Below are 25,920 nucleotides of genomic sequence, written 5' to 3'. Positions count from 1 at the left end.
AGCCGCCATGTGGGTGCTGGGAATCAAACCTGGGTCTTCTGCAAGAGCAGTCAGTGCTCTTAACTGCTGAGCCATCTCTCCAGCCCCAGAATTCTTATAGTGTATAGAATAAATTCAGTAAGAAAATTGCTTTATTACTGGAATATTTTGATATAATGCTTAAAATACTTTTTAAAATTTATGTGTAACTGTCTGACATGTGTTTAGGTGCCCCCAGAGGCCAGAAGAGGGTATCAGGTCTGATTTGCATGTTGGGAACTGAGCTTGAGTCCTCTAGAAGAGCAACAAGCTCTCTTTAACTGATGAGCCATCTTCTCTAGCCCCTTAAAAATACTTAACACATTTCCAGTTTTTTTGTTTGTTATAAATATTTAGGGGGAAAATATGATTTTTTAAAAATGCTTTTGAGAAGCCAGCATGGTGGCACATGCCTTTAATTCCAGCACTTGGGAGGCAGAGGCAGGCGGGTCTCTGAGTTCAAGGCCAGCCTGGTCTACATAGTGAGTTTCAGGACAGCTGGGGCTACAGGGACATCTGTCTCAAAAAGACCAAAAAAAAAAAAAACTTTTGAAACGGTAAACTTAATGTAACATGTCAAAAATAAAGAGTGCTTCACAAACTGTGTGTCATTCTTACTTAGGGACTGGGCTCTGTAGCGTTCCAAGTTTAGTATATGTGTTGCAGAAGGGAGCACTGTTGGTGTTGGGTCTCCTTGTAGCCCCAGCTGTCCTGGAACTCACTATGTAAACCAGGCTGGCCTTGAACTCACAAAGATCCCCCTGCCTCTGCCTCCCAAGTGCTGGGATTAAAGGTGTGCGCCACCATGCCTGGCTGGTGTTGGGTTTTGAGACACTCTTGCTGTGTAGCTTAGACTGGCATCTACCTCATCCTCATGAGTACTAAAATTAATAGGTATGAGCTATAACACTCCACTGAAGTGTAAACTTTTTGCTTTGTTATGCCGTGCCAGGATTTCAACCCAGTGTCCTGTGTGTGGTAGACAAGTGCTCTACTATTCTACATCCGGCCAGTTCACTTTCTAAAACCTTTGATGAATCACACCAAAATTATTTATTCATTGGGTGTGGTGGCACATGCTTTTCAGCACTCTGGAGGCAGAGGCTCTGTGAGGCCACCCTGGTCTACTTAGGCAGTTCTAGGCTATCTGGGGATACAGGGAGATCCTGTCCAAAAAAAAAAAAAAAACAACGAAAACCCAGTATCTATAATGTGTATGTGTGTGCACATTCATGCACATGTGAAGGCCAAAGATCCGCATCTGGTATCTTCTCAATTGTTTTCCACCTTATTCTTTTGAGATGGGGTGTTTCACTGAACTTGGAGCTCACCAGTTGCCTGTACTGACTGGCTAATAAGCTTCTGGGAGCTTCCGGTCTCTGCCTTCCCAACACTGGGATTACGGGCATGCACTACCATGCCTGGGGTTTTTATGTGGGTACTGCAGATCTGAACTCAGGCCCTCATGCTTCCCCAAAGCACATTACCCGGCGAGCCATCTCTTCAATCCCAGTTGTTTTTGTTTTGTTTTGTTTTTAATTGTATTTATTATTTTATGTGTATGCGTGTATTGCCTGCATGTAGGTAAGTGCACGCATGTTGTTCAGTGCCTGCGGAGGTCAGAAGAGGCTGCCAGATCCCCTGGGACTGGAGTTACTGACAGTTGTTAGCTGACATGTAGGTGCTGGAATTTGAACCGGGTCTTCTGCAAGAACAACCAGTGTTCTTAACCGCTGAGCCATCTCTCCAGCCCCTTGTTTTCTTTTTTAAAGTTCAATGTACTTTAATTTTTTTTCTAAGCTCTTTAGTTTCATTATTATTATTATTATTTTTTTTTTTTTTGGTCTTTTTGAGACAGGGTCCCCTTGCAGCCCCAGCTGTAAGACCAGGGTGGCCTTGAATTTACAAGGCTGGCCTGCCTCTGCCTCCCAAGTGTTGGGACTACAGGCATGTCCCACCATGCCCGGCAACTTACATATCTTTTAAACACAGGAGTTATGTAAATAGTTTCTTAAATGCATCAATCAATAAGTACTACATTGTCAACATTTTTTCTACATTTCAAATTCTATATTTTTTGTTACTTTTATGTGTGCGTATGTATTGCCTGCATGTATGTAAGTATATCCATGTTCTGCAATGCATCAAAATTAATTTTTGATGATTGTGTAGTGTATCATTATATAGGTATAGTATCGTACATCTGATAGTTTCCCTTTGCTAGGCATTTGTATTGAAAATTAGAAGCAGCTGTGAGTAACATTGCCCTAGACACTGGTATGCTTAAGAATTTGTCTCCCATTTCTGATTATTTTCTCAGGATAAATGTTAGGTACAGAATTGTGAGGTCAAGGCCATTTGTTCTTTGGAAGATTTTGAATTCTGTGGCCACATTACCTTGCAGACCAATGGTAGACATTGTTAGGTATTATGTGGGATAGATCATGTAGATAAACTTGGTACATAGTGGGCACTTGGTTAAGAGTAGTGTTGTGAGATTGTTCAGCTGTCATTCCAAGGTCTATTGCCAGATTATAGTCTTTGGTAATGTTAAAATTTCTATTGGGCTGGAGATCTCTTTGGTAAAGACCTGGCCTGGTACACATTTGCCCTGCAGCACTGCTAATAAAGAGGCAGGGAGGGGGGATCTATTAATTGAAAGCTCTCTTTCAGAGACCAGAAAACATTTGATCTTATGCTTAAAGGTTTTAGAGTTGTATTAATTAGTCTTGTTAGATGTTGATTAAGGTTAGAATTCAGTCTCTGGAGCAAGGGCCAACAGTTGTGCCATTTCTGCAAATATAGACTTGTGTGTGAAATTCCAGTTCTGTTCTTTTGACTGGCAGGGTTGAATGTTCATCACTAGCTTTTGAGTTGAATGGGAGACATGACAGACAGAAAACCCTCCAGTGCCATTGCCCGAGCTCCTTTTGTTTTGACTGAGAGGCTTATACGTGTTAAGTTGGAAGATGATGTGGATATGTTTGTTTCTTGAGACAAGTCTCAAGTATCCCAGGCTGGCCTTGAAACAACCCTTTTCTCCCACCTCAGCTTCCCAGGGGCTGGTATTACCAACATTACAATGTCTACACAGATTGATTTAGTTTAGGACTTCAGGTGCAAAATAATGGTCCTTGAACTGTTTTGGGCTAGTGTCTCTGTAGTCTAGCCTGGCCTTAAACTCAATCCTCATTCTGTAGCCTCCCAAGTGTGTCTGTCACCATTCCCTGTTTGCCTGCTGTTTTGTCATTGTGAGGATTTGCTTTCTACCGAATGTGATGATTCATTTTGATTGTCAACATAACTGAATTACACTTCCTAGGGGATTAGTGGAGCTCATCTCTGGATGTATCTATCATGGCATTTTCAGAGACAGTTGGGTCATGAAGGCTCTGACCTAATCAGTGGATTAATCAATCCTTGGATGGATTTTTAATATGATGGCATTATTGGAAGGTGGTGAAAGGGGGTGCCTAGTTAGAGAAAGGCCATTGGGAACGTGCCCTTGGCTGTATTCATATGTTCCTGTCTTCTCTGCTTCTGGCCTCCATGATGTGAACTGCTCTTCTATGGTGCACCCTCCTAACCATGGGTGACGGAATCCTCTGAAACCCAAAGCCATGTAAATCTTTTAAGCCGTTATGCTAGGTATTTTGTCATATCAATGCAAAAGTAGCTAATCCACCCATTTCTAGGAAATTGTGGCAGATAGCAATATTTCGTAAGTTTGTATGCGTGCATGCCCGATGTCAGCGAATGTCGGAGCTTACAGTTTGTTGTTAATCGTGCTGCCATCCTTAAAAAAATGATGCTACTTGCTGAGAAGATCTAGGAATTGCCAGTGCTCCTTGTTTGCTCCTTCTTTTTCCTTCCCAGTGCTGTGGTATGCATGCTAGGCAAGTGCTGTATCACTGGGCCACACAGCCCCAGTGTTATTTGATGTTCAGAACAGGGACAGTGTTGTGCTCCCCAGCTCTGGTACTGGGAACTGAATCTAGGGCCTTGTGCATGCCAGGCAAGTACTTAACTGAGGTATGTCACCAGCCCAAGGATAGTGTTGATCCTCCCAGTTCAGGAAAGAGTATGGTTTTAAGGTCAAGCAGATAGGCCTCCAGCCGTAGTTCTCATCATAGTTTTTGTGTGGCCTCTATATCTCTTTCCTGGCCCCCAAAATCAGACAAATAATCCCTGTTTCATAAAATGATTGAGGTTCAGTGATTTGTAATGATACTGGTAGTATCTCATTGGTGACTGGCGGCTCTTTTAATTTGGCTTTCCACATGTGTCCCACTCAGAGAACCCAGGAGTCTTGTGCTAGCTCTTCTGTGCTAGGCGCTGCTCTCTCCCTCTATCACATCCTTATAACCAGGGTATCTCATCCTGCTGAGTTGGATTCCCATGCATGAGGGCATTTTCTTGTAAGATTATAAAGTGTCCCTGCCTCTAGAGACTAATCCCATGTCTTTATACTTCAGACAGTTGACTTTCTGAACCTGAGACTAACGTAGGTCATAGGCTATTGGTGACCTCATTATAACGGCTTCACAATGTTGATGCACCTGATACACCTCAGCCTGTCCTCCTTTTGCAATGAGATATGTACTTTGATGGGGTTATGAAGAGATGTCAGTGATCAGTGCAGTCTTTTGAGATGTCTTGGCCTGTAGATTGAAGGTGAGAACTTAGAATAAATACTTTTCTAGTTTTTGGATTTTGTAGGGTGAGTCTTTTGTTCCTGTTAGTACAGATTTTGAAGTCAAAATGATAGAGAGGTGTCCACCCCTTTTCAGTTTAAATACTCTTTTTTTCCATTTCTGTGCCCAAGTAACCTTGCCAAGAGAGCTTTGAGGGCAGGCAAGAGAAGCCTGGTAGTGTAGCTTGGTGGTAGTGTAGCTCAGTGGTAGGCCTCTTGCCTAGCATGCAAGGCCCTGGGCTCATCCCCCAGCTTGGAAAAAGAAAGAATTGGAAGGGACATTTGCAATGATTTTCCCCAACTACTTATTTACTGGATGGTAAATGTGAGGCCAGGGCCTGTCAAGTGACCCTTCCCATGAGTTACTGGCTGATCCAGTACACAACTCAGGTTACTCAGGTGGCTCGGTTTGCATGTGACCCAGTGCAGAGTGAATCCTTAGGGAGAAAGCTTTTCAAGCCCGGGTTTGTTGATATGACAATGTAAGGAGGATTTTCTATCCTGTCTAGTAAAGTCACAGTGAGCTGTTGTGCCTGTTCTTTTCCTCTCATAGCATACTATGAATTTTGTGTTTTTCAGCTCCAGGGACTCCTCTTCTGTTGTCTGGGTACTGGACACCCACATGGTACTCTTACATATATGCAGGGCGAAACACAAATACACAAAATAAAAATAAAGAAGCTGGGCCGCGGGGGAGGGGGGCTGTCCTTTAATCCAGCACTCCTGAGTCAGAGGCACAGACTCTGAGATTGAGACCAGCTGGGCCTACAGGGAGATCCTGCTTCATTAAAAACCCTGAATGAACGAATCAATGAATGAAATAATTTTTAGGTGTATCTCTTAATAGGACTTCCTATAACCTTTTTTTCACCCATGTTTAATTTTTCTTTTCAGAATTTCTTTGATTTCTATTTTTCTCTCATAAACAAGATTCAAAAAACTTTGGGGCTGTTAAAAGAGAAGGTAGGCTCTCAGACCTGTCAGTGTACAAGCTCACTTAAAAGTATGTATTTTTTACGCCTCTAGTCCCAGCACTCGCAAGGCAGAGGCAGACAGATCTCTGTGAGTTCAAGGCCAGCCTGGTCTACATAGTGAGTTCCAGGACAGCTGAGGCTACAGGGAGACCCTGTCTCAAAGACAAACAAAACAAAAAACAAAATTATGTATTTTTTAATTAATTACCTTAGTTCTGGGGGTTTATTTTCAGAGCTTAAAAAAATAATCATCTTTTATTTGACTCTGAAATTCTTTTTAAAATATTTTGTTTATTTAATATTTAAAAATTTTTTATGTGTATGAGTTTATTGCCTAATGTATGTAAGTGCACTCATGTTGTGCAGTGCCTGAGGAATCCAGACAAACTTGGGTTCTCTGCAAGAGCAGCCAATTGCTCCTAACTGCTGAGCAATCTCTCTAGCCCCAGATTCTGAATTTTTTTTTCTTTTTTTTTTTTTGGTCCTTTTGAGACAGGGTCTCCCTGTAGCCCCAGCTGACCTGGAACTCACTATGTAGACTAGGCTGGCCTTGAACTCACAGAGATCCCCCTGCCTCTGCCTCCCAAGTGCTGGGATTAAAGGTGTGCGCCACCACGCCTGGCTTTATTTTTAATGATTATTTTTTAACTTAATTTTTTAGTTTTTTTGAGAACTTCGTTTATTTTATTTTTTTATTGAGCTCTTTTTGAGACAAGATCCCTCTATAGCCCCAGCTGGCCTGGAACTCACAGTGTAGACCAGGCTGGCCTTGATCACTCACAGAGATTCCCTTGTCCCTGCTGGGATTAAAGGCATGGGCTGCCACACCCTGCCAGAACTTCCTATGCATACCAAGTTTATATCATTTCTACCCCCCCAACTCTTCCTTTGTTCTTCCTCTCTGAAATTCATGACCAAGATCTTCTGTAATTATTATTGTTATGTACATATTTTGCAATAGCATCTCACTGTACTGGCTGGCTTGGTACCCAAGGCAGTTCTTCTGCCTCAGCAACCCCAGGTGTTGGAATTGCTGTCCCACCATACCTAGCTAGAAGTGCACATTATTACACTGTAGTGGACAGGCACCGAATTTGTCATTCCCACTGCTCTTGTTCCTCAGAATTACAGACAGATTACCTACCCTGTAAGCCCCTTCATCCTTCAATTGAACAGATAGTTGAACAGTAGTATAATAGGCCTTCTCCTAAGCTTTTGTGGTAGGGTAACTGAAACAAAGTCATTGTTGCAAGTGGCCCATGTTTCAGTTGAGCAAAAAGACTAAAGGAACAGATTAAGTATGGCCTGTTAGGTGAGGAAAGTACATTTAACTTAACAGTTTTAGGTATTTTTAGGGATGGAACCCAGGGCCTCATGGGTAATCCATGAGGATCTACCAATGAACAACACCAGTGAGCACCACCCATGGCCCATGACGAAGGTACACTTGGGATAGGGCTTTAGGGAGAGCCTTGAAAAGTAGTATTGATCAGACACCTAAACAATGTGACAAGAGAAAGAACATTCCTTGAGTGGAGAAAAGAACACAGGAAACAGCCCAAGAAGTTGATTTGTGTCATTGAAGAACAACAGTCATGATGAAGGGGAGGCCAGGCCAGAGGGGCCCGTGGGTGACAGGTGGGACTGTGGATTTCCTTCTAGGTATGATGGGAATTCTTGTGAGGGTCTTGAACAGGGATGACATGATGAAACTGGCTCCATTTTGTGCCATGTTGCTTCTCAGTGCTTTATTTCACTCTTTCTTTCCTTACAGATTGTCTATGCTGAAAGACCTCTCACAGACAACCACAGATCACTGGCTTCTTACGGCTTGAAAGATGGGGATGTTGTGATTTTACGACAGAAAGAGAATGCAGACTCTCGACCTCCAGTGCAGTTCTCAAGTAAGACATCAACTGTTCACCATGCCTAACAGAAGTGTCAGCAGGTGACAGAGCAGTGTGGTTCTGAGTTTCAGGTTTCTTTTGGAATCAGATTATCAGGATGTAGACCTGACTGCCTGCTTTGTAACCCTGGCAACTCATTTGACTTTTCCAAATCACTTTTTTCTGTAATACAGGGGCCATACCTAACCCCAGCTCCCAGAGCTGGCATGAAAACTATGTGTGTGAAACCTTTAGCAAGCCTTCTGTAAAGGTTAGCCTCTGCTGTTATCAGTGACAGATACACCATAACTTTTATTCCGCAGGACTTGACACTGTAAACCTGTGATTCCTGATGAATTTTTATTGCTGGATGTCTAGTCATCTGGCACTTGGACCCAAATTTCACTATTTCCTTACTTGGTTGTGAGGGAAGAGATCCCTCTTCTCATTAATAGATGAAGCTCAGATTTTAAATGATGTCATGGGGCTAGAGAGAAGGCTCAGCAGTTAAGAGCACTGGCTGCTTGTGCAGAGGGCCTGGGTTCTATCGCCTGTGACTTCAGTTCCAGGGAATTTGATGCCCTCTTCTGACCTCCGTAGGCATTGCACAATGCAGGTGCACTTATATACATGTAGGCATTCATATACATAAAATAAAAATAATAAATAGAAGCCAGGCATGGTGGCGTATGCCTTTAATCCCAGCACTCGGGAGGCAGAGGCAGGCAGATCTCTCTGAGTTCGAGGCCAGCCTGGTCTACATAGTGAGTTCCAGGACAGCTGGGGAATAATAATAATAAATAGAATTATTTATTTATTTATTTTGGTCTTTTTGAGACAGGTTCTCCCTGTAGCCCCAGCTGACAGGCTAGCCTCCAACTCACAGAGATCCACCTGCCTCAGCCTCCCAAGTGCTGGGATTAAAGGCATGTGCCACCACGCCCGGCATAAATAGAATATTTTAAATGGTGTCATTGGAGTTAAATAGCTAGTAAGAACAGTGCTTTTTCTGTTATTCCAAACTTGGTAAAGTTTAAGCAGCTCGAGCACCAAGTTCTAGTTCTTCCTTAGCAGTTCTGCTAGGAGAGAAACAGCAGCAATTGATAGATCTTGGATGCTCCATCCAGAAGAGGGGTTGGTTCCTCTTTTTTTAAAACTGGCTTTCATGGCCTGGAATTTTATATATAGCCCAAGCTGGCTTCCAACCTGATCTTCTCAAGTGCTGGAATTACAGGCACACACCACCACACCCAGCCAGAATCGATGTTTGTAGCCTGGAATCTACATTTAGATGCAGGAGGTCTCGGTCCCTGAAATATGTAGAATTGTGTGGGAGCAGGTGCATCTGTGCCTCTGATGGTGAGAGGATCTGTAGTTTGCTTTAGATACCCAAAGGGGCTCATGACTCACAGAGTTTCTAAGTCTCAGTGTGGAACTGCTTGATGAAATGTGTTATTTCTGCTGCCTGCTATATTTTGGTCAAGTTCTTCACAGTGTTTAACCTCCAGGTCACCTGGTTTTAAAGTTATGATAATAGGGGACAGGTATCTTGGTTGATCACAGACTGCAGCTTGGAGCACAGTGCTTCCATTCAGTCTCCAACAAGCTATCCAAGACCATCAGGCACTGGCGCTATCAGGTCTGGATTATAGTTTAGTCCCTTAGGCTGCTTTAGGAAGAATAGTGAGTAAGAACAAAATAGCCCGTCCGTAAAAACCAAGTCTTCCTTTGGTGGGGTGGTTAGTGCTAGAGGGCCACTGTGTTAGTTTTGTTTTTCTTTCTTTTTTCTGTGTGTGTGACGGGGGTGGGAGGACAGGGGGTTGTTTGGTTGATTTCCCCCACCCCTTCTGTTTTCATATGGACAACACAACCGGTAGGTCCTGGTTGTTCTTGGGTGCTAGGTATGTGTGAAGAGCTGGTGTATGAAGTACACAGGTTTCTCATATTTATTCTGAAGTGACTGTACTGTCAAGATAGGATTTACTGGGTCAAGATAAGAATTTCTCCACTTTACAAAGAAGGCCACCCATACATTCTGGTGGCTGGTGTAGAGTAACAGCCTTACCGAGATCTTGGCCATTCACCATCTCATTGGTGGAGTCTTTCCTCTCCACCATCCCTGCTGCCCCTCCTCTTCTCTTTCCTTTCAACACATAACACTGGCTGCCAGCTGGTTCTGTTTTAAGACAGTGAGTGGATAGCTGAACCCACACTATGAAGTTGAAACTGTATACTTGAGTTTAAGCATTCCCTTTTTATGTTTGAGATACAAAGGCTTCAGGATAGTCCCAGACTTGGGACAAGGTTGGTCATTAACTGGGGTTGGGGGAAAAAATGCATTTATTTAAACTTACCCTCTGATTCTGCCTCTAGTTGTTTGCTTTACTTTAAAAACAAAAAACAAAAAAACTGGGGCTGGAGAAATGAATGACTCTGTGGCTTAAGAGCACTGGCTGCTCTTGCATAGTAACGTGTTTCGGTTCCCAGCACCCACGTGATGTTTAACAACCATCTGTAACTCCAGTTCCAGGGGATCTGATGTCCTCTGTGTCTGTGGGCCTTGCATGACACAGGTGCACGCACATACATGCAGGCAATATACTCATGTACATAAATAAACAGGCTTAAACTCGAAATCCTCTTGTCTCAGTCCCTGGAGAGCTGGGATTATAGGCCCAAGCCACCATACCCAGCATCTTTTTCTTACTTAATAACTATATTGAGCTAAAATTCACATACCATACAGTTCCCCCATTAAAGGGTGAAATTTGAGTGGCTCTTGGTGCATTTGTAGAGCTATGCCACCATCCCCACCATTTAGTTCATAGAAGTCACCTGCTAGCACTCATTTAACGTTTTCCCTCATGCTCTGCAGGTCAGCTCTCTGTCTCTATTTCCTGTTCCAATATTGCCTGGGAATGGAGTCATGCACTGTGTGGGATCTTGTGTAAAGACTGAAGCTGATCCTTTCATTGTAGTAGGTCAGCTCAGCCTGTCGTGCAGAACCTAAGAGTTACAGCTGGTATCCTATGATGGCACTGTGTGGACTCAGGACAGAGCCTGTGCAAGTTCTTTTTCTGTAGTTTTTCATCCTGTAAAATGATTGTGTCCACTGAATCCCTGGGATCATGAGAAGACTTAGCATGGATAAAATTGTAAATTCAGAGAGCTGTAAAGAACTTTTCTAGACCAGTGTGTTTAACATAGTCCCAGAGAATGTAGCATATAGCATAATGCTGCACATTTGATTTGTATGTATTCTTTACCTCAATTGTCAGGGCTTTTTTTTTTTATCTTTTTGAGACAGGGTCTCCCTGTAGCCCTAGCTGGCTAAAAATCATTACATAGACCAGGCTGGTCTAGAACTCAGAGATGCATCTGCCTGCCTCTGCCTTCCTAGTGCTGGGATTAATGGCATGCCACCACTATGGCTGGCATTAGTCTTAAAGTATCTCTTTAAAAAATATACTTTATTTTTATTTTGTGTGTATGAGTGTACACTTGCCTGTATATAAGTGCACCTATGTTCTGCAGTGCCCGCAGAGGTCAGAAGAGGGCATCAGATCCCCTGAAACTAGAGTGACAAGATGGTTGTTAGGCACCGTGTGGCTGTTGGGAACCAAACCTGGGCTCTCTACAAGAGCAGCCAGTGCTCTAAACCACTGAGCCATCTCTCAACCCCGAAAAGTGTCTCTTAAGAACTGTATGTGGGACAGGTAAGATGGCTCAATGGTAAAGGTGCTTGCTGCCAAGCCTGACAGCTTGGTTTTGATCCCCAAAGTCCCCATGGTGCCTTGCCTCCTCATACAAAATAAATAAATAAATAAATAAGTGTAACTAAAAGCTTTTTTTTTAAAGTAAAATCTTTATTTATTCTGGAATATTTTATTTGGTGTTATTATCATTGCCCAGTGCCCTGTTCTATTTTTTCCTATTAATTTACTCTTAGACCACAGTGTTTATATTCAGAGACTGTGTGAGGAAGAACAAGGGGACAGTTACCATAAGCTGCTATGTACCGTGTCTGAGCAACTCTTCTGTTGTTCCTTCGGTGCTTTTGTCTCTAGAGTCATTTGATTAAAGGTGATTGATCTTCCCAACAGACTTACCCCGGATAGACTTCAGTAGCATAGCTGTGCCTGGCACGTCAAGCCCCCGACAGCGTCAGCTGCCAGGAGCACAGCAGCCACACTCCTCTCCTGGAGAAATAGCATCATCTCCTCAAGGCTTGGACAATCCAGCTCTGCTCCGAGATATGCTGCTGGCCAACCCACATGAGCTGTCCTTGCTGAAGGAGCGTAATCCACCCCTGGCTGAAGCTCTGCTTAGTGGAGATCTGGGTAAGCTTACACGTTTGCAGGCATGTTGGGCTGACCTGGTGGGAAGTCATCATGCCAGAGCAGATGTGAAAAGACTCAAACAAGGGCCATATTCTACCTGTTACCTGATTGTACATGAGTAGTGAATGAATGCCTATCTCAAAGGCTAGGCTAATTGGCAATAATGATGGATTTAATTGAAATCATCTGAGGACACCCACCCCCGCCATTGTTTTTAGCAGCGCACAGAAGCCAGGTACTTATATTTTGACTTGAGGAATTGAAGAGCCCAATGGAAATGCTGTTCAGGACTAACTTCCAGTGTGACAAAATGGAACCCCGTGTTCTTCCACTGCCTAAGTGGTAGCAAGGTGGTTGCTAGTAGTTTCTTTGGAGCTGTTTGAGCCGTGCTTTTGTTAAATAGAACATGTATTTCTGGTCTTTTTGATTGTTGTTTTGATACAGTGCCTCACTGTAGCCCCAGCTGGCCTGAATCCACAGTCCTGCCTGTCTTCCTGAGTGCTGGAATTGCAGGCATGTGCCACCACATCTGGCACTTGTAGTCCTCTCTAGTTGTCAGGTTTTCTTCGCAATTTCTCCTGTTAGCCCAGTCATGGTGACCTACCTCTGTAATCCCAGCAGTTAGGAGGCAGAGACAGGAAGGTTAGTCATTAAGGCTAGCCTGGGCTACTAGAAAGCCTATCTTTAAAAAAAGGCTGGGCCATAGCTCAGTTGGTAGAGGGTTTGCCTGGCATGCACAGAACACTGGGTTCAATCCAAGCAGTATATAAACTGCATATGAGAGCACATGCCTGAATCCCAGCAACTGGGAGGTGAGAGCAGGAGAATCAGGAGGTCAGGGCCGTTCTTGGCTGTTAACGTTCCAGAGCAGTCAGAGAGACATAGGACCCTGTCTGAAAAAAGTGTTTCCTCCCCTTTTACTCTCGGGTTTATAAAGCTCCACTGCATAAGGTTGAAACACTAAGAGACATGTCTTAACTCTGTTCCTTCCTCAATTGGCTTCTTTTCATGTGTGTGCATGTGGAGGCCAGAGGTCAACCTCTTTGATCCCCAGGATATCCATCCACCTTGTTTCATTTTGTTTGAACTTTTTAGTTTTGTCTGTGCGTGTGTATGTGTGCATATGCCATAGCACACATATGGTCAGAGGACAGCCTTGGGTGTCGTCCTCACCCTCTGCCTTGTTTTTTTTGAGGCAGGGTCTCTGCTGTTTGCCACTTGCACTGCGTACAGCAGCCTAGATGGTCTGTGAGCTTCTGGGAATTCTGTCTCAGACTGCCATCTCCACCATAACTGGAGTTAGAGACAGTAGGTTGCCATATGGGGACTGGGAATCAGACCCAGGTTCCATGGAAAAACAAGTGTTCTGAACAGTTGAGCCATCTCTCTAGCCCCTTGGCAAACTCATTTAACTTGACCAAGATACAGAACATTTCTCCTTACCCTAGAAAGTTCCATTATGGTGTTGGTGCCCCTAATGAATGCAGGTGTATTTACCATAGAGCATTTGTGGAAGTTAGAGGATAACTCTCAGGAGTCAGTTCTTTCCTACCACCTTGTGGCAACTAGGATTGAATTCAGATCATTAGGCCTGTATACAAGTGCATCTAACCACTGAGCCATCTCACCGGCTCTGTTTTGAAGCCTGGGTTTTTTTGCTTTGATCTGTTTTTGGAGACAGGGTCTCACTATATGTATCTCCAGCTGGCCTGGAACTATATGCCTGCCTCTGCCTCCCCAGTGCTAGGATTAAAGGTGTAGGCCACCACGACTTTTTTTTTTTTTTTTTGTCTTTTTGAGACAGGGTTTCCCTGTAGCCCCAGCTAGCCTGGACTCACATTGTAGACCAGGGTGGCCTCGAACTCACAGAGATCCACCTGCCTCTGCCTCCAGAGTGCTGGGATTACAGGTGTGCACCACCATGCCCGGCGACTTTTTTTCTTTTGTATGTGGGGTGTTGCATGTGGAGACTGTGGGACAACTTCAGGTGTCACTCCTAAGAATGTCAGCTACCTCTTGTGAGATGGGGTCTCTCACTGACCTGGAGTTCACCAGTTCGGCCAGGCTCAGAGATCCCCCCAGCTCTACTTCTAAGCACTGGAGTGCAAGTGCACACCACTGTTTCCAGCATTTTCACATAGGTTTTGGGGGTTCGACTTAGTCCTCGTGCTTGCAAGTTCAGCACTTTACTGACTGAGCCATCTCCAATCCAGAAAGTTCCAATGTGTTTCTGTCAGTTTCCTCTCCAGGGCTAGCTGGTCCTTTTATCATTGATTCATTTTGCCTGTTTTTGAGCTTTGTGTACTTGGAGTACTCTTATCAGGCTCCTTACACACATGGTTTAGATCCATCCTGTTGGCTCATTGGTAGTCCACTGCCTGCCTGGGTCCTTAATTTCCCATGTCAGCATAGCTAAGTGCCAGAGACTGTAGTAAGGGCACATGCACATTAGCTTATTTAGGTGGAACATCACCGGCTGAGAAGAGCAAAGTAGTTTTGTTGAGACATACATATTATAGTACAAGCAGTATTTTCTCTTTGCTAATTTTCCTGCCTATTATCCCTCAAAAAGTGAAATACTGATAGACTTAACAGTGATTTGTACTTCATTCATTTTTCTTTAAGGCAGACCCTGTTATGAAGGAAGTGAGACTAGGTTGGGGGAAGGAGATTATAGTGCTCTTGTTTTGTTCCTGGGTACCAGGGTAATGGTGAGGGGAGGTGGGGAGGCATTCATCTGCCACACTTTGGTGTACTGGGAAGCTAATGCCTGAGTAGAAAGAATGACAGGAAACTTGCAAGGAGAAGAGATTTTTGCATACACTCTCATGCTGAGTTTAAATGAGAAGCAGTCCTTCCTCAGAATAGAAGGTCAGGCTCAGTTTAATTTTTAGACATCCTTTCTACATAGACGGTTGAATTTTGAGAATTTGATGTGGAAACTTACTAATAAGGAAAATACAGGGCCACTGAGATGGTTCAGCAGGTAAGGACAGGTGAGGGTACCTGCTACTGAGCTTGACACCCTGAGTGCAATCCCTGGGACCCACATCATGGAAGGAGAGCACTGACTCCACAGGTCAACTCTCTTCTGACCTCCACTTGTGGGCTGTGATAAGCACACCCACACACATACATATGGGTACATACATACAAAATAAGTAAATGTTTAAAAAGAAGGAAAACACAGAGTCCACTGTGGCAACACACACTAGTGTCCTAGCACTCAGGAAGCTGAAGCCAAAGGGTCAGAGTTTTCGATAAGAACAGTGTCAAGTGAGTGCAGTGGTGTTTTCTTGTCTTTTGACTTTCAAGCTAAGGTGTACAGGGTTTGTGACTGAAAATTACCCTCATGTATACATTTGAAGTAAGTAATAGCATTTTTTAATTACGGATTTTTTTTTTTTAAAGAGTATAAAGAGTGGAGCTGAAGATGTCCCTCCCTTACTTTTGTAGAGAAATTTTCTAGGGTCCTGGTGGAGCAGCAGCAGGACCGAGCCCGGAGAGAACAAGAAAGGATTCGTCTCTTTTCTGCTGACCCCTTTGATCTCGAAGCTCAGGCAAAGATAGAAGAGGACATAAGGTAATGACCAGTTCACCTATGAGAGGTCTCATGGTATCCAGGTTGTCCACACTGTAGGTTGTCAGGCATTAGTTGGACATCTATCTGGAGACAGCTTCCTTGTTTCAAGGTTGAGATGCGATCAGTCTTACTAGATAACCCTCTCCTTCATTTTCCTTATGTGTTGGTTTACATTGCAAAGATACTTAATGACTTCATATTCTAAAATTTTCGGAAGACTTCCTCACTAGCAGACAAAACAGCATCATTGAAGCCAGGTAGATGACCCCAGGACAGGTGAAGGAGAAGCCCCATCTGGCAAGATTGGTAGGCTGTTTTCATGGACTGATATGAATCTCTTTCTTTAGACCAGTTGTGTGAATCCTGATTAAATCCAGAGCTTGAAGATGACTGGATTAGAGAGCACTGCAAAGTGGAAGCTTGTAGTCTTAAGTCTTCCATCTGTTCTTTACTGGCTTCAATGGATAATCTCTCTGCCTAACACATTTCTAACTCTAGTTTCTATAATGCAGTGGTTTTCCTCTGGGGCTACATTAAAAGCATGCAATAAGCTTTTAAAACTGCAAATGTGTGGGCCGTCTCCCCTGTCTGATGAGTCAGGTTCAGGAGTGGAGTCCAAGCAAGTACCACAGTACTAATTCTGGTCTTGACCTCAACAGTGACCACAGCAAGATGCTGTCTGAGTAAGAGGGGCAGTTTCTCCCACATCCTCGATTCTGGTTTTGTTGCTGCTTATGAAAGTTTTACAGTAACTGGAGGAACAGATCTAATGATATTCTTGAGGTCTGAGTAGGGTAGGGGCTTTATCATGAAACCCAATTTGGTTGTTTTATTACATTGACAGGTTCACCCTACCCCTCCTGCTTTTGCTATACTGGATGTGGAGCCCAGGCCTCAATGCATTCAACTAGGCTAGATTAGTCCTCTTATCGCTAGGCTGCACCTCCAACCCTCCATTTAAAATAGGAGAAATGCAAATTGCATGTGAGAATAATTGAAAGTCCTAAGCTATTCACTCATGTTCTTTTGGCTAAGTGTTCTCATTCATTGTATCAAATATTGCTGGTTTTTCCTCGCTCATGCTAGGAGTCAGCCATCCTCAGCCCTCCTTTCACTTTTATGTCTAGACAGGATCTGACTAAGATTATCCAGGCTGGCCTTGAACTTGAGATCTTCCTGTCTTAGCTTCTCTAGTACCTGAGACTACAGGCCTGTGCCATCAGGCCCAGCTTTTGTCAGGTGTTCGTGAAGATCTTTGAGACACATCTTAAGTAGTTGGACCTACCCAGAGAAACAAACAGGAAGCTACTTGTATTCCTCCTCTAGACTGTGTTGCAGCTGTCAGGGAGACTAGCCTTGGTTTCAAGCTTAGCTGCCTTCATCCTGGAAAACAGGAGGGTTGGAAAGGCTTTATAGCAAACTTTGGAAGTGAAATAGAACATATCATATAGCTCATTTCTTACAGGGTTGGGGAAAAGAAAAGTATCATCTGTTTTCTTTTTTATTTTTTTGAGACAAGGTCTCAGGTAAGCCCAGGCTGGCCTCAAACTTGCTATGTAGCCAAGCCTGGCCTTAAATTCTTGATTCAGCTGCCTCTACTTCCCAAGCGTGTTGATTCCAAGGTGCACCATACTCCCAGTAGGATTTCCCTTTTTTAAAAAAATTATTCTGAGGCCTGGAGAGATGGTCCTGTGGTTAAGAGCACTGGCTGCTCTTATAGAGGACCCAGGTTCAGTTCCCAACATTGACCTGGCAGCTAACAACTGCTTGTAACTCCAGTTCCAGGGGATCTGATGCCCTCTTCTGTCCTCCACAGGTATAGCACACAAGTGGTGCACTTACACATGTAACAGGCAAAGCGTTTATACATGTAAAATAAAAATGAAACCATCAAAAAAATTTAAATAATTTTGTTACTGTGTGTGAGTGTGGGCTCATGTGTACCCCAGTGCATATATAGAAGTCAGGACAACTTTCAGGAGTTGGTTGTCTCCTTCCACCGGAGGTTCCAGGGAGCAAACTCAGGTTGTCAGGCTTGGTGACAAGTGCCTTACTCTAGCTGATCCAGCTTGCTGGATCTGCTCTAGTCCTCGAAAAGGAAAGCTACAAGCTTCTAAAGCCACTGTCTGCACAGGCTGTTCAGTTGTAGAAACTGGTGCTGTCTCAAGTGTTTTGTTTGTTTGCTGGCTTTTATTATTGTGTGTGTGTGTGTGTGTGTGTGTGTGTGTGTGTGTATGTGTGTCATTTTGAGACAAGGTCTCTGTGTATGTGTCTTTTGTTGTTTTGAGACAAGGTCTCTGTGTGTGTGTGTGTGTGTGTGTGTGTGTGTGTGTGTGTGTGTTTTGTTTTGTTGTTTTGAGACAGGTCTCACTCTGTAGCCCAAGCTATTCTGGAATTATTCTGGAATTCACTGTTGTAGCCTAGGCTGGCCTAAAGTTGTCAGTCTCCTGAGTACTAGATTATAGGTATGAGCCTTGATGCTTGGCAGGTTTTCTCTTTCTGAGGTGTTTATGTTCTTGTTTGAGACAGAGACTAAGAACACCAGGGGTCAACACCTGGTATCTTCCTCAATGGCTCTCCACCTGATTTTCTTTTTGCTAAACCTGAACCTGAAGCTCACCAATTTGGCTGAGCTTGTTGGCTGGCCAGTGACATTCTAGGATCCTCCTGTTTCCACCTCCCCAGGCCTGGGATTACAGGGTACACTACCAAGCCCAGTAAGGGCTCCTCATGCCTAAATGGCAAGTGCTTTACCAACTGAGCTGCCTAACCCTAGTTTTTCTTTTTCTCTTTCTCCTCTCCTCCCCTCCCCTCCCCTCTCCTCTCCTCTCCTCTCCTTTCCTTTCCTTTCCCCTCCCCCTCTCCCCTGCCCTTCTCCTACCCTTTCCCTTTCCCTTTCCCCTCCACTCCACTCTCTTAAAACTTACTTGACTTATGGCCCTAATGCAAGATCAGGGTGCATAATTAACTTTATATAATTTCTAAATTTAGCAGTACACAGGTGGGTAAAAGTTATATAATTATATCATCAAGTATTAAAGTTTTACTTTGTATGTGACTTTTTGTTCATAGGACCACATGTCCACTGAGGTACCACAGCTTTTATATTTGCTAACTAAATTGAACACAAGGTGCCTTTGACTTTCTGAGTTTAATGTTTCATTGTAGAATGGTCCATCAATCAGTAACCTAGAGCATTACAGTAAACACAGGCAGTGTGGTTCAGAGCAGGTGTTAGGTGTTTGTCTGTAAAGCCTGTGTAGTAAGTATTTTAGGCTCAGGAGACCGTGCAGTCTCTGTTTCTCATGCACAGCTCTGCTTCTGATGTGTGAAAGCAGCCATAGCTTATTAGTTGCTGTGACAAACAGCACTTAAGGGAGGAACGGTTCTGACTCACAGTTGGAGGGCACAGCCCATCATAGTAGGGAAGGGATGGTAGCGGGACCATGTCTCATTTCTATTTGGTCTTGGTCCCCAGCCTGTGAGATAGTGGTACCCACATTCAGGGTGGTTCTTCTCTCCTCAGTTAAAGCTTTCTGGAAACACCATCAGATGTTGTTTCCATGGTAATTCTAACTCTAGTCAAACTGACAATCAGGATTAATCATTACAGAGAGTATATAAGTATGTGGTGCCTCAGTTCCTATAAAATGTACACAGATACTGAGACGTAGATTGTCGATCCTTACTTAACAGTACAATTTACCCCAGATTTTGGGCTCTGTTCTGACACTCCTAGTCTAAAGCAAGTTGACTAGCCGCTGACCTGTTCTTTTTTGTTGTTGTTCTGAGACAGGGTTTCATGCATCCAAGGACGACCTTGAAGTTCTGATCCTCCTGCCTTCACTTCCCAAATGCTGAGATTAGATGCCTGTACTGTTATGACTAGTTTATGTGATGCTGGGGATCTAGCCTTCATGTGTGCTAAAGATGCACTCTCCCAGCTGAGCTACATGCCTAGTGATGGGTGCAGTTTATGAGATTCTGCCTTGTCTTAGCACTACAAGCTAGATACTTTAGGTCTCTCATCAATCCTGTGATGAGAAGGACTTAATTTCTTCATTTTACACATCAGAAAACCCAGTCCTGCCGGGCGTGGTGGTGCACGCCTTTAATCCCAGCATTCGGGAGGTAGAGGCAGGTGGATCTCTTGAGTTTGAGGCCAGCCTGGTCTCCAAAGCAATTCTAGGCCAGCTGGGGCTACAGGGAGACCCTGTCTCAGAAAAGTACCCAAAAAAAAAGAAAGAAAAAGAAAACCCAGTTCTGGACATGAAGCAGATGGTAAAGCACAGATAGGTGAAGTACTCGTGTGTTCTGCTTACAGACTTTTTAATGCACTGAGTATAGGAAAGGTATTCAAGTGCCCAGAAAAATGGAAGCATTCTTGCATGCTCCTATATTCTCCCCCACTTGGGAGGCTGAGGTGAGAAGATCATGAGTTCAAATCCAGCCTGGGCTACAGAGTGAGACTGTCTCAGAAGTAGTATTCATGAGATTCTGATATTCTGTAAGATGTGGAGGGTTATGGCCGTGCTGTCTGCAAGTTTATTTTTTTGTTTCTGAGCTTATAAAGAGAGCGTAATTGTTTTACACGAGAATAATTTCCACACCTGTCTTGGATCTGCCAACTCTGTCGCTCGTCACCTACTGAGTCACCTGCTACAGCACTGAGCCTGTCCCCACTCTGATAACAGCTGCTCTAGTCAGGGCAGAAAACATCTACAAACCTGTTTTTGATATTGTGACTTTAAAACATTGCTCTTCCTGGAGACAGAACTTTTAGCGTGCCTGGTTTTGGTCTGTTTCAGGCAGCAGAACATTGAGGAGAACATGACGATAGCTATGGAGGAGGCGCCAGAAAGCTTCGGCCAAGTAGTGATGCTTTACATCAACTGCAAAGTGAATGGACATCCTGTGAAGGCCTTTGTTGACTCAGGTGATGTCGCCGTCTTCTGGTTCTTGGTCTTCCCACCGGATTTCTGATCTGATGTGGGAGAAGGCCAGGTGCAAGGTCTGTTATAGACATCTTCACTCTGCTGACTAACAAGCCTGCAATTATATTTTCACTTTTCAATCTTCTTGTTGATAATAGATTTGTTTTTTCAGTCATTCCGTAGCTGTTGTATGTTTTGCCCTATCTCTGTCTTCCTACTGTTACTGATGGGTGGTCAAGGTCTGGGTGGTGAGAGTTGAAAAGAGCTCCCAGATTGAAGAGAGACCCAAGACTAGCAGTGATTTCATGATGAGCGTCCTCATGGGCCCTGTTTTTCTGGTCTTCCTTTATGGGGTTCGAGAGAAAGGGGCTGGTTACTTAGGGGTAGATTGGGTAGTTCTGTATTGATAGATGAGGTCAGGCACTCACTTTTCCTACTGCACATGTCTTTTCCCATAATGCGTCTGATTTTAACCGTCATGTCTTTTCCCATAATGCGTCTGATTTTAACCGTATACATACCCAAGTGTGCATAGGCATAGGATAGTAAATAAGGGATTCTCCCAAAAGGTTTCTAGAGGACACAGTTTTGCCTTACTGTGCGTACACCCCAAATCAGGTTAGATCAGAGCTACCCTTGTGTGTTTCATACTCAGACCCATTGGGAATGTACTTGAGTAGAAACTAATTTTGATTGTTACCATGGCTTGTGAAAACATACCATTGTTCAGAGATGGAGGACTATGTGTAGCCTGGTGCAGATATGCGAAGAGGTTCTAAGGTTGCTAGGTGCATTGTTGGAGGAGGAGTGTGAGGTGAAGGAGCAGGGCTGCCAAGTGTGTCATTACTCCTGAGTGCTGGAAGTAAGTGTGCCATCATACCTGGCCCTGTATGCGTTTTTCGTAACCTTTGTGACAGAATACCCAACAGTGAAGGGTGGAAAGGTTTATTGTGGTACATGGTTTGAGGATTCCATTGGTGAGAGCATTTTGGGAAAGAGACATGTTCACCTTAGAGGCAGAAGGCAGAATGTGTGTACTCTGCATCTTTCTCCTGTTCTTTTTTTCAGCCTGGGAGGCCTCCAGCTCATAGGGATAGTGCTACCCTCATTCAAGGTGTATTTTCTCCTCAGCTAATCCTGTCTAGGAATGCTTTCATAGGCACTACAGAGTGTCTCACCAGTCACCTAGGTATTTCTATTTCTAAATCCAGCCAAGTTAACAATGGAGATGAATGGGCAAAAACATTTCCACCAGGATTTTATGTGTACTTTGCTAGGCGCTACGAGGTGGGCAAGGCTACACAGAAGGCCTGTGGTTCCTACCCTTCAGGCAAAAAGACTGGGAATTTACCACTTCAGCTTTAGGTAATCCATGCCCTAGTTGGCACTGTTCTCTCAACAATAACTGCTTTTTAGTAAGAGTCCACTATGAACACCATAAAGGAATGTGACAGAGTGGTCAAAGCAGCTTAATTTTGGCATCTCCCTTTAGGCTGTAAGGTAGCAGCATGAGTTTCTGGAATGAAAAAAGCCCTTGCTCAGGTAGTGTCTTTCTCTGTTAGTTCATGTGCACATGAGCACATATTCAGACATTGCATGTTTGTGTCTTGAAATGCTACATTCCTAGAAGTAGACCTGCTGTAGGTTAGTTTAAATGCCTAGAGAGATGGCTCAGCAGTCCGGAACACTTACTGCACTTACAGAGGATCAGAATTCAGTTCCTAGAACCTGTGTAATTCTAGTTCCAGGGTATCTGATGCCCTCTTTATCTTCCACAAGCACCCACAGGAATGTGATGTTGACACACACTCTCATAAATAGGAATAATTTTTTTTTTAGCTGGGCATGGTGGCACATGCCTTAAATCCCAGCCCTCAGGCAGAGGCAGGTGGATGTCTGAGATCTAGGCCATCTGGGGCTACAGGGAGACCTAGTCTGTGCGTGTTTAAAGAAGAAAACATCTATTGAGTGCTGCATGCACAGCCTCAGATTGAATACTTACTGGTGATGCGTTGTGAGCATGAGACCCCAATACAGCATTTAGTCCTTACTGTATGCCATGCGTTAGGCACGGTGATTAATGTATATCATCTTAGTGAACTTTATTTCAGCCTCAGACCATCCCTATGAGCCTTGGTCTGCTTTCCTGTTTTACAGATAAGGACATTCAGGCGTAGAGAAGTCAGGCCCCTCTCCCAGGTGTAGGATTCATAGATGGTGGCTTTGGATTCAGCCTTAGGTGTGTTGCTCAAATAGCAAAAAGCAGACAAGCATTGGGTGGATGTGAAGGATAGAGACCACTTCCTCTGACTGTAGGGGAGCATATTCCCAGAAGTAAATATTTGAACTAAGTATTGAATGTCCTCTACCTGCAGAAGTTAGAGCTTTGAGCTAGTCATTCTTTCCCTCAGTAACTAGCTAACAGTGAGGTGGCAGAGAGAGGAGAACTACTGTCCTGAGTTTTATTTCCTTGACTCTTTCTGGGCTTTTTTTTTTTTTTTAAGTCTTTTTGAGGCAGGGTCTCCCTGTAGCTGGCCTGGAACTCACTTTGTAGACCAGGCAGGCCTTGAACTCACAGAGATCCGCCTGCCTCTGCCTCCCGAGTGCTGGGACTACAGGCGTGCGCCACCATGCCCGGCTCTGGGCCTTTTTTCATACGAGTTTGGGCTTTTGTTTTTGTGGTGGTAAGGATTGATGAAGCCAGGGCCTCACACATGCCAGGCCAGCTCTTTACCCCGAGTGCTGTCCTCAGCCCTCCATTCTTACCTTCCTCAAACGCCCAAGAGCTTCCAGTGCCTATGAAGTAGAGGAAGCATGCCAGGCATGGGGCTGCATACCCTTAATCCCAGCACTGGAGAGGCAGAGGCAAGGCGATCTCTATGAGCTTGAGACCAGCGTTGTCTACATAGTGAGACCCTGTCTTTAAAAAACAAAACCGGCCGGGCATGGTGGCACATGTCTTTAATCCCAGCACTTAGGAGGCAGAGGCAGGCAGATCTCTGTGAGTTCAAGGCCAGCTTGGTCTACATAGTGAGTTCCAGGCCAGCTGGGGCTACAACAGACCCTGCCTCAAGAAGACCAAAAAAAAACCCAAAACCCCAAAATGTATATGGTTCTTGTCCTGGTTTGTCTCTCCATTGCAGTGACAAAACACTCTGACCAATACCAACTTGGGGAGGAAACGGTTTATTTAGCTTACATATCCCGGGTCATAGTTCATCTGGGAGCCCAAGGTAGGAACTCAGGGCAGGAACCTGGAGGTAGGAGCTGGAGCACAGGCCATGGAGGAATGCTGCTTACTGGCTTGCTCCCCTGGCCCCTGCTCAGCCTGCTTTCTTATGCAACACAGGCCCACCTGCCCAGGGGTGGCACCACTCACAGTGGGCTGGGCCCTCCCACATCACTCAACAGTCTAGAGACTACCCCACAGACATGACCACAGGCCAGTCTAATAGAGGCAATTCCCCCAATTGAGGCTCCCTCAACCCAGGTGTGTCAAGTTGACACTAAAGCTATCCAGCACAGTTCTTAATGTACAAAATGAACAAGTAGTGCTGGAATCAATGAGTGAGAAGTCAGGCCACAGACTGGGTGGGTGAGTCTTGAGCCGTACCTAAGTACAGGTGAAACTCAAAGTGAGAGCAGGATGCCAGAATAAGAGGCAGAGGGGGTACACATTCTTCCCACCAGAGAGCACAGCTAGTGAACCGAGGTGGTAAGGTTAAAGATAGAGATGACGGTAGAATGCTCGCTTGGATACGTGAGGCCCTGGGTTTGATCCCTGGGACTGTATAAATTGAGCATGGTGGCACAAGTCTGTAAGCCCAGCAGTCAGAAGATAGGGGCAGGAGGCTCATAAAGTTAATGTTATTCTTGGCAATATGAGTTTGAGGCTAGCTTAGGCTCCAGGAGACCCTGTCTTAAAAAAGAGAGCGTAAAGTCAGAGATGAACAGGATGCAAGTAACACTGTGGCAGTGTGACTTGAACTTTTATTTTTTATTTTTTAGAGACAGGGTCTCCCTGTAGCCCCAGCTGTCCTGGAACTCACTGTGTAGACCAGGTTGGCCTTGAACTCACAGAGATCCACCTGACTCTGCCTCCCAAGTGCTGGGATTGAAGGCGTGCGCTACCACGCCTGGCATAAAGACTTGAACAGTCTTTTAAAAAGTGGAAACTAGGCCGGGCATGGTGGTGTATACCTTTAATCCCAGCATTCAGGAGGCAGAGGCAGGGGCAGAGGCATGCCAGATCTCAGTGAGATCAAGGCCAGCTGGGCTGCAGGGAGACTCTGTATCAAAAAGACCAAACAACCAACCAATCAGACACAAAGTAGAAACCACTGAGGATTGTTAAACAGATGAAGTGAGTGATTTGAAGAAGGTGATAGTTTAGGGTAACTGAAAGCAGAGATCTGGAAAATTCTATAGTCCTGAGTGCTTAAAATGACATATGCATGGCAGAGTTTCGAAGCGAGAGTCAAGTGTCCACTTGGGAGGGGACGGGGCCCACAGTTGTGGTCAGAAGGCGGAAGGTCAGAAATAAGCATTGCATAGGCCTCATTTAGGTTTGGGACAGATCTTGAGAGCAGAGTAAAAAAGGCAGGCGGCATCAACACTGTGCAGAGATTTTATGGTGGTGAGAAAATAGTTCTGTTGCAAAAGTAGAGAATCCCAGTGTGAGAATTATTTAGGAGGAGACTTGGTGCCTGTTGGCTCTAAGATAAAGATGTCAAGTATACACAAGTGTGGAACTAGCATTCTAGGGAGAGATGAACACTGAGCAAAGATTAGAGAAGTATCTGCTACGCAGACCAACCTTAGCTGGTAACCCTGGAGTTAGAACTTTCTCCAAATGAGGTTTGGGGGTATAACTCAGTTGGTAGAGTTGCTTATCTAGTGTGCATGAAGCCCAGAGTTTCATAGCACCACATAAAACCACAATACAAGCATGATTGGCGCATATCTGTAAAGCCAGCACTTAGGAAATAGAGAGCCTGAGAATTCTCCAGTACATATTATGTCCTAGGCCAGCCTGGGCTACCTCAAAAACGAAGAGAAAAAGTGAAACTACCCTAAATTCCCTCAACTTTGAGGGAAGAGGGCCTGATAATTTGGTACATAGTATGGGGGTTCATTTCTAATTCTTTAGAAAATTAGAGGATTTTAATTAATTTAATTTTTAGGTGTTTCTGAGGGGTCAATCCAGACCCTTATCCATGCTAGGCAAGTTCTCTACCACTGAGCTAGTCCCAGGCTGTATTTTTTTTAAACTTGTAAGCCATAGTGTCCCAACATTTGAAACAAAAATAACTTGAATCTGTGTGTTTAAGTTTACACCTGTGATCCCAGAGACAGTCAGAAAGATTGCATGTTCAAGGCTAGTTTGAGCTACATAGTGAGTGAAACCTTGTCTGAAATCATCAATCATTCGGTCGAAAACCTTGAGAAAATGTGAGTGAAAATGTGAAGCACTACTGAATTTCACGTTGCTT

At 44.3% G+C, this 25,920-nt stretch overlaps 1 protein-coding gene across 2 annotated transcripts in view; it reads left to right on the top strand.

Moving 5' to 3' along the window:
• Positions 1 to 25,920, top strand: part of LOC103725332 (protein DDI1 homolog 2) — a 50,594-nt gene that overhangs the window by 4,815 nt on the left and 19,859 nt on the right. For both annotated transcript variants that reach the window (XM_008822664.3, XM_029558413.1), the window contains exons 2-5: positions 7,460 to 7,589; positions 11,675 to 11,911; positions 15,368 to 15,494; positions 20,303 to 20,430. In XM_008822664.3, coding sequence (XP_008820886.1) covers positions 7,460 to 7,589; positions 11,675 to 11,911; positions 15,368 to 15,494; positions 20,303 to 20,430 — 622 coding nt within the window. The remainder of the gene's footprint in view (positions 1 to 7,459; positions 7,590 to 11,674; positions 11,912 to 15,367; positions 15,495 to 20,302; positions 20,431 to 25,920) is intronic.

This window comes from Nannospalax galili, unplaced genomic scaffold (genome assembly GCF_000622305.1).
Source record: "Nannospalax galili isolate Female #2095 unplaced genomic scaffold, S.galili_v1.0 scaffold548, whole genome shotgun sequence".
In the NCBI taxonomy this organism is placed as follows: Eukaryota; Metazoa; Chordata; class Mammalia; order Rodentia; family Spalacidae; genus Nannospalax; species Nannospalax galili.
Note: the sequence above shows the minus strand (reverse complement) of the source record. Positions and strands in the feature narration are given on the sequence as shown.